Source organism: Colobus angolensis, unplaced genomic scaffold, assembly GCF_000951035.1.
Source record: "Colobus angolensis palliatus isolate OR3802 unplaced genomic scaffold, Cang.pa_1.0 Scaffold93, whole genome shotgun sequence".
Lineage (NCBI taxonomy): Eukaryota > Metazoa > Chordata > Mammalia > Primates > Cercopithecidae > Colobus > Colobus angolensis.
Genome location: NW_012123265.1, coordinates 3065969 through 3074095, shown reverse-complemented (window position 1 = coordinate 3074095; position 8127 = coordinate 3065969). Strand labels below are relative to the sequence as shown.

Sequence of the window (8127 nt, the reverse complement as noted above, 5' to 3'; positions counted from 1 at the left end):
AATAGCTGGGTCTACAGGCATGCGCCACCACGCCCAACTAATTTTTGTATCTTTTGGTAGAGATGGGGTTTCACAATGTTGGCCAGGCTGTTCTCGAACTCCTAACCTCAAGTGATCCACCCGCCTCGGCCTCCGAAAATGCTGGGATTACAGACGTCAGCCACCACGCCTGGCCTATTTTTTGACTTTTTCTTATGGAACTGGGCTAGATCCTACATAGCAGAACCTGAGATTCCAAAAGGGAAGGTGCCAGGCAGGTGGGAGCTGGTGGGAATAACTACAGCAGGTGAACCTTCCTGAGGCACAGACAGGGTCAAGGCTGCTTGAGGGCTGCACAGCATCAAGGGATGAGCCCAGTCTGAGGTAGAAAGAGTAATGTACCAAATCCAGTGTACCCATTGCCCACCTTCAGCAATGACAAAGATCTTGTTTTTGTTTTTGTTTTAAATCAGCTTTCTCAAGTTGAATATAACTGGGTGTTTTCTGGATGGCCACCTCCCCCTTGCACCATTATTTGAAACAAATCCCAGACATCATATGATCTGTAAATTTTTCATCATGTCCTACTAAAAGAAACATATATATATGTACTTGTATATTTCCACAACATAATATGTTCTCAATTTAATCAAATATATAGTCAAATGTTCTTTAACATTTATAAATGATACTTGTATTAATACAAGTTTTTAAAAAATAAATCAGGATTAAATAAAGTTCATACTTTGCAAATTGGTAGTTTTTTGTTTTTTGGTTTTTGTTTTTTTTTGAGATGGAATCTCACTGTCACCCAGGCTCACTGCAACCTACATCTCCAGGTTCAAGGGATCCTCATGCCTCAGCCTCCCAAGTAGCTGGAATTGTAGGCATGTGCCACCACGCATGGGTAATTTTTCTATTTTTAGTAGAGACAGGGTTTCACATGTTGACTGGGCTGGTTTGCACTCCCAACCTCAGGTGATCCACCCACCTTGACCTCCCAAAGTGATGGGATTACAGGTGTGAGCCTCCATGCCTGGCCAATTCTCTTGGTTTTATACTTAGGAGTGGAATTGCTAAGTCATATGGCAGCTCTAATGTTTAATCTCTGAAAAACTGCCAGACTATTTTCCAAAGCAGCTGCACCATTTTACCTTCCCAACGGCAATGTATGAAAGTTCTAAGTTTTCAACATCCTTACCAACACTTCTTATTATGTGTCATTTTTATGTGCTTCTTGAATCTCTTTCAGTCTTCAGATTTATCCTCTGCCTCTCTTTTATTTTCTTTCTAAATTTTGTTGCATGTTGAAGAGAACACTTTATTTGTTCTGGTGAGGATCCCACCATTTAGGTTTTGCTGATTGCATCCCAGTGGTGTCTTGTAACTGTTCTTCTGTCCCCTGTCTTCCCTCTAAACTTGTATTTATATTCTAGAGGCATAATCAGATTTGGGTTTTAAGTTTTATTTTGTTTTGTTTTTTGAAGGGCTACCCTCCCTCCCTGATCCCCACAGCAGATAGTCTGCTTTTTTTTTTTTTTTTTTTTTTGAGACCGGTTCTCACTCTGTCACCCAGGCTGGAGTGCAGTGACCCGATCACGGCTCAGTGTAGCCTCAACCTCCCAGGCTCATACAATCTTCCCACCTCAGCTTGCCAAATAGCTGGGACTATAGGCATGCACTACCTCGCCCTGCTAATTTATTTTCTTGATTTTTTTGCAGAGACAGAGTCCCACTAGGGTCCGCAAGCCAGCCACTATGCTTTCTATGTCCCAGCCACAGCCATACTTCTCTGTTGTAGCTCTTTTCACCAACATCACTCATGGTTTGGAGGATGCTTTATTTATGTCATTTCTTGCCACCTTGGACATGACATCCCTGAGGACAGGAACCTTGCCTGCCCAATTCCCACCATCATCCTACTGTCACATGACCTGGCACACAGTTGAAAGGACACTCTAGTCCCAACAAGGGCATGTGACCCTTTGTTTGAAGGTCCTAGGGCTGAATGATGATGTCGGGCCCCAAGAAGCCTCAGCCTGGTGGGATGCAGACAGGCCCAGGAAGGCAGAGCAGGAAGGGAGTGTTACAGGCAGGAAGTTCATAAAGCCTGTGTTTATAGATCAGGATCCCTTGAGCTGAGCTGAGGATAGCAAGGAGGTGACAATACTAACAGTCTGGTAGGGCAACCAATTGGACAGACCCAACTGTGATATCTGTCTCTCTGCCCACAGGCCAGGACTCTGCCAGTCCCATCCGGACCACACACACGGGCCAGGTGCTGGGGAGTCTTGTCCATGTCAGGGGCACCGATACCGGGGTCCATACCTTCCTGGGAATTCCCTTTGCCAAGCCACCTCTAGGTCCGCTGCGATTTGCACCCCCTGAGCCCCCTGAATCTTGGAGTGGTGTGAGGGATGGAACCACCCATCCTGATGCGTAAGCTCTCCCAGGGGTCCAGGGAACTCCAGGCCCTGGGGCAGGGGTGGGGTGCTCTGAGCTCAGCTAGGCTGCAATTGTTATGTCACCTAAACCCCCACAGCCAGTTTTCCTTCTGAGTTTCGTGGATCCCCACGTGCATTTTTCCAGTGAGCATGCTGAGGCTGGGGAGGGCGGATAACTTCTCAGACTCCTGGCTCAAGGCTTGGCATTCAGGAGGCATTGGCTCCAGGTGCTGAAGGGAGGGGCAGAGACACATATCTCCCCCAGATTCTGGTTATGCCAAGCTTTCTCTGCCACCAGGGGCAGGTGTCTCTGGGAAAGGTTCGATGTAGCTCTATGAACCTTGTAGGAGCCCCTAACTCTAGTGGCAGATGTTGCAAATAGCTGAAGAGAAGAGTAGTGGTAGCTTCCTGGGGACCCGCACTCTCCACAGTCACTGTGTCCACCGACAGGACCAGGAGCCATTGGCCAAGAGACGTGTATATTTTTCCAACTGGAGGCCATGTGGGAATGATGAGTTTTTGAGTTTAGACTTGGGATGAGGGACATCCCACTGCCCTTCTCATGAGAAATTAACATCCATTCACTCATGTAGCACACATATGTGGGCTACTCCCCTGTGCCAGGCCTGAGGGGGTACAACGATATAGTGGTGAATGTCAACACATGCAGCCAATGGTTCTCATAGAAACCCCAAGAGTCAAGGTTTCCGGTGTCGGGAGGAATGATACCCAAGGTCCTCAATGACCTCGAGACCTCCCTGGAAGTCCAAGCTCCATCCCAGCTTCCCCAGAGCCTGTGGCCTGTAACTTGGTGGGAAGGGATTTTTGAGAGGGATCATGTGTGAGCAGGATATTGTGAGAAGGGGCTGAGGGTGGTTGGGGGCACATCTGAACCCAGGGTCCGGTTTTGGCCATGACGCGACCGCTGGACTGATTGTTGGCTCTGGTTACCAGGTGTCTTCAGGACCTCACCACAATGGATTTAGAGGTTCGGAACCAAGTCAATGTGACCATCCCTTCCGTCTCCATGTCTGAGGACTGCCTGTACCTCAGCATTTACACGCCGGCCTATAGCCACAAAGGCTCTAACCTACCGGTGAGTGTCAGGCCACAGTTCACTGGAGGTTGGAGGACAGTTCTTCTGCAAGAAGGTAGAAAGGACAATATTAGCTCAGGCCCTGCTACAGAGTGGACCATGCTGAGAAACTTCTCACTGTCAGGTCCAGGAAATGCTCCTTACCCAGCTAGGCAGCTGGCCCCTGGGCATGAGGTCACATAGTTCTGGCTGCTCCCAGAGGTCAAAGGCTGTGGCTCTGGGCTGGACCCAGGACTCACCCAGCCAACTCACACCCAGGACATCCACTCAAGTGCCCAAGGGCTGCACCTTGAGGTTACCAAGAATTCCAGCCATGGATAATCTGTTGGGCCTATAAGAATGGGCACACACAAAAACTTTTTCTGTTAGAGGTGGCATCATGCTCTGTTTCCCAGGCTAGAATGCAGTGGCGTGAACGTAGCTCTCTGTTGCCTCGAATTCCTGGACGATCCTCCCATCTCAGCCTCCCGAGTAGCTGGGAATGCAGGCCTATGCCACCATACCTGGCTAATTTTTTAAAACATTTTCTGTTGAAATGGGGTCTCACTGTGTGGTTCAGGTTAAGGACATTTTTGATTGATGTTCATGTGGAGCCGTCAGGGAGACGCCCCTTTTCTTTCCACTTTGGTGAGTTTTCTGGGACAAATGAAACCAGGCTTTGATACGAGACGTCAATCCAAAAGGTGTGAGGCCTAGTCTTCCTGATAGATCCTGGGTACCTGGTCTGTGACTCATGTAATGAATTTGTGCTGGAGTTCTAATGGGGAGGTAGACAGAGGCAAAGCACTGGTTGGTCTAGGTAGTGGCCCTGGTGGGGTTCAGACTGGATGGGAACATCGTGATAGCTGTCTTGATTTCCCCAGGTGATGGTGTGGATCCACGGTGGTGGGCTTGCTTTTGGCATGGCTTCCATGTATGATGGTTCCATGCTGGCTGCCTTTGAGGACGTTGTGGTGGTCACCATCCAGTACCGCCTGGGTATCCTGGGCTTCTTCAGGTGAGATTAAGGCTCGGCTGGGCCATGGGGGCTGAGCAGGGCCAGGACAGCCCTGTGATCCCTGTCCCTGCTACTTCTCAGCACTGGAGACAAGCATGCAACTGGCAACTGGGGCTACCTGGACCAAGTGGCCGCACTACGCTGGGTCCGGCAGAATATCGCTCACTTTGGAGGCAACCCTGACCGTGTCACCATTTTTGGCGAGTCTGCGGGTGGCACGAGTGTGTCTTCACTTGTTGTGTCCCCCATGTCCCAAGGACTCTTCCATGGGGCCATCATGGAGAGTGGCGTGGCCCTCATGCCCTGCCTCATTGCCAGCTCAGCAGATGTTATCTCCACGGTGAGTGCCCTCAGCTGCGGAGGCCTAGGCCTGCTACCTCCCCTTCTGTCTGTTAAGTGGGGATGACAAGGGCCATCAGGGAGCATCCCCCAGGAGCTGCTGCCTACCTTGGAATTGCTGGGGGGCTCCAGGGTCAGAATGCACATCCTTCTGCCATTACAGAGGCCAAGTTTGTTCTGTGGCCTCTGTGCAAAGTTGTCACCCTAGGGATCCCCATCATGAGGAGAACTATCTAGGCAGATGGGATGGCTCCTATGTCTGCAACTTCTGAGTTGGAACAGTGTCAGAACTGCAGAAATTCATACACAGTATCCTGTGAGATTTGGGGTGTCCCTGTTCTTGGCCAGGGCCTTGGGCAAACTCCTCTTCTCTACCCGGAAGGATGAGCCAGCCCCTGCCTCGTCCCTTTGCAGGTGGTGACCAATCTGTCAGCCTGTGACCAAGTTGACTCTGAGGCCCTAGTGGGCTGCCTGAGGGGCAAGAGTAAAGAGGAGATTCTTGCAATTAACAAGGTTGGTCTAAATGGATGTGGGTGTAGAGGAAAGGGTGCAAGAGGCATGGGGCTGGCAGGCCTGCATGGTCCTCATATTCCCTGGGCACATTACCTTATTTGCCTGCCTGGGTATCATACCCCTGGGTGGAGACTGAAGGTTGGTGCGTGCCCAAGCCAGGCATTGATTGGATATGAGCATCTGGGGATGAACCGGGAAGGAGTGGAAGGTACTCAGAGGGCATGGGAAGATGTCTGGGACCCAACCTTCTTCCCTGACCTTGCATTTCCCCTCAGCCTTTCAACATGATGATCCCCGGAGTGGTGGATGGGATCTTCCTGCCCAGGCACCCGCAGGAGCTGCTGGCCTCTGCCGACTTTCAAGCTGTCCCCAGCATCATTGGTGTCAACAACGATGAATTTGGCTGGATCAACCCCAGTGTGAGGCCCAACCCAAGCTGTCAAGTGCCTGGGGAGCCCATCTGGTAGTGGGGAGTGTTCAGGGCTTCACAGCTCCAGGCTCATCCCATCCCCAACTGTAGACTCTCTCCCGGCCACCTAGGACACAAGTATCTATGACACCCAGAAGGAAATGGACAGAGAGGACTTCCAGGCTGTTCTGCAAAAAATGTTAACGCTGATGGTAAGGCTCCTGGGGTCCCTCGCCAATGGAGAGGGGCTCCTCTCCTGTCCTGAGGCAGAGGAAATTCAACCCCCAGGTACCCTGCCTATGTAGTGACCCCCATGAGCAAAGGCCCGAGTGTTTGTGTGCTTGGGGGTGGGGTCACCTCAGAGCCTCGCCTTTGCTCCCCCTTCCTGTTCCATTTCACGGTCCGTCTCCCCAAGCCCGAGGCCTCCTCCTCCTTGCCCTTGACATCCAGCCTAACCTGCCTCTTCCTGATCCACCTGGAGTAGATGTTGCCACCTACATTTGGTGACCTGCTGATGGAGGAGTACATTGCGGACAATGGGGAGTCCCAGAACCTCCAAGCCCAGTTCCAGGAGATGATGGCAGACTCAATGTTCGTGCTCCCTGCACTCCAAGTAGCACATTTTCAGCGTGAGTATATTTGGACCTAAGGTCTGACTGGCAGTGCTACAGCTCAGGGCTGTGGGTCCCAGGTGAGACTTGCTGCTGTCTGGGTCCTCACTCATGTTTATTGGGCTTTGCAGACACTTGAGGTCCATCACTGCAGTAAATCCTCATGGCTAGCCCAAGAGACAGACATTTCCCCGTTTCACAGATGAGGAAACTGAAGTTAGGGACCTTCAGTGACTTGCTCAAGATGATACAGCTAAGAAGTCAGAGGCCATGATTTATGCCAAGTCTCTTCCTCTGCTCCTGCCCCAGCCTGGGGCTCCACACCCCACTGTCCAGATTCCAACTAGCTTTGGACCTAGGTATCTTATCACCATGGGTGAGGCAAGAAGGCTTCAGGGGAGGGGCCACTGTGTCACGGGCTGTCCACCCCACAGGTTCCCGGGCCCCTGTGTACTTCTATGAGTTCCAGCATCAGCCCAGCTGGGTCAAAAACATCAGGCCACTGCACGTGAAGGCAAACCATGGTGATGAGCTTCCTTTTGTTTTCGGAACTTTCTTCTGGGGCAATTACGGTGAGTCTTCTTCCTTTCTCGGAAGGTGGCTGGGTCCCTGGCTGGGTCCCTGAAAGGTGATTGATTGTCCTCACTGCCCAGATAAGGAAACTGAGGCTCAGAGACAGGATGAGATCAGGTGACCAAGATTTTACAGCTCCAAAGGCTGTGCCAGGATTAGAATTCATGACCCTTCAGACTGTGGCCTGTGCTCCCTCTGCCTCTCCCCACCCTTGGGTGTCTGCCTGGTCAGAGCAGGTTTTCAGGACGTTTGTTTCTTCAATGACTCCCAGTGACAGAAGGAAGAAGGAGCCTTCAGGGCCAGGAAGGAGCCCAGGATGGAGTCAGCCAGAGCCTGGGCTAACGGGAAAGTTTGGAAAAGGGGAGGACAGTCTTCTGAGGGTGGTGGGAGAAAAAGCAGAGAAGTGGGACTCGGAACGGAGGGCTGGGGGGCCATGGACAAGCTCCACCTGGGATGCTGAGTTGGGCCATCCTGACCAAGACACAGGTCCCCTTCCTCTCTGCAGTTAAATTCACTGAGGAGGAGGAGCAGCTAAGCAGGAAGATGATGAAGTACTGGGCCAACTTTGCTCGAAACGGGTGAGACGGCACACTCCTGCCTCAACCTCCCCAGGTTGGGGGACTTGTGCCCATCCAGCAATCTCCTAGTCTAGGGCGACCTCATGATCACACCTGCATCCTTAATCACATGATAGCCCCTTCCCCAGCTGCGGGACCCACTCGGACAGGGTGGGGGTGCCGTGGGGCAGTGGACATGCTCCATCTCCCTGCTCTACCTGGAGGGTGGGCACCAGTGCTGTGCCACTGGCAGGGTCTCCCTCTCAGTGAGAGGGACACAACAGAGCCAGCCGCCTCGCCCCGACTAGAGGTGACACTAGCTGGAGGGAGTTTGTTTCCTGTTTCTGGAAGCCTCCCCGCTTATTCCCCAAGCCCACCTGGCCTGCTTGGCTGCCTTGCCTGACCAGAGTCAGGGTGCTCAGGTCTGGGCTCCAGGGGTTCAGAGTGACCCTAATGCCATCCTGCTGGGACGGCCTGTCTATAGGAACCCCAACAGCGAGGGTCTGCCAAACTGGCCGCTGTTCGACCAGGAGGAGCAATACCTGCAGCTGAACCTACAGCCTGCAGTGGGCCGGGCTCTGAAGGCCCACAGGTTCCAGTTCTGGAAGA

At 52.0% G+C, this 8127-nt stretch overlaps 1 protein-coding gene across 1 annotated transcript in view; it reads left to right on the top strand.

Annotated features, from left to right (window-relative positions):
* LOC105504634 (cocaine esterase-like) overlaps positions 1-8126 on the top strand; it is a gene marked incomplete at its 3' end in the record, with an annotated part of 11352 nt that extends 3226 nt beyond the window's left edge. Inside the window, 11 exon segments of the mRNA XM_011932141.1 lie at positions 2214-2418; positions 3378-3519; positions 4383-4516; positions 4598-4856; positions 5270-5368; positions 5644-5787; positions 5909-5989; positions 6262-6406; positions 6823-6960; positions 7467-7539; positions 8003-8126. Of these exon segments, the coding sequence (XP_011787531.1) occupies positions 2214-2418; positions 3378-3519; positions 4383-4516; positions 4598-4856; positions 5270-5368; positions 5644-5787; positions 5909-5989; positions 6262-6406; positions 6823-6960; positions 7467-7539; positions 8003-8126 (1544 nt within the window).
* Position 8127: the final 1 nt, after the last annotated feature.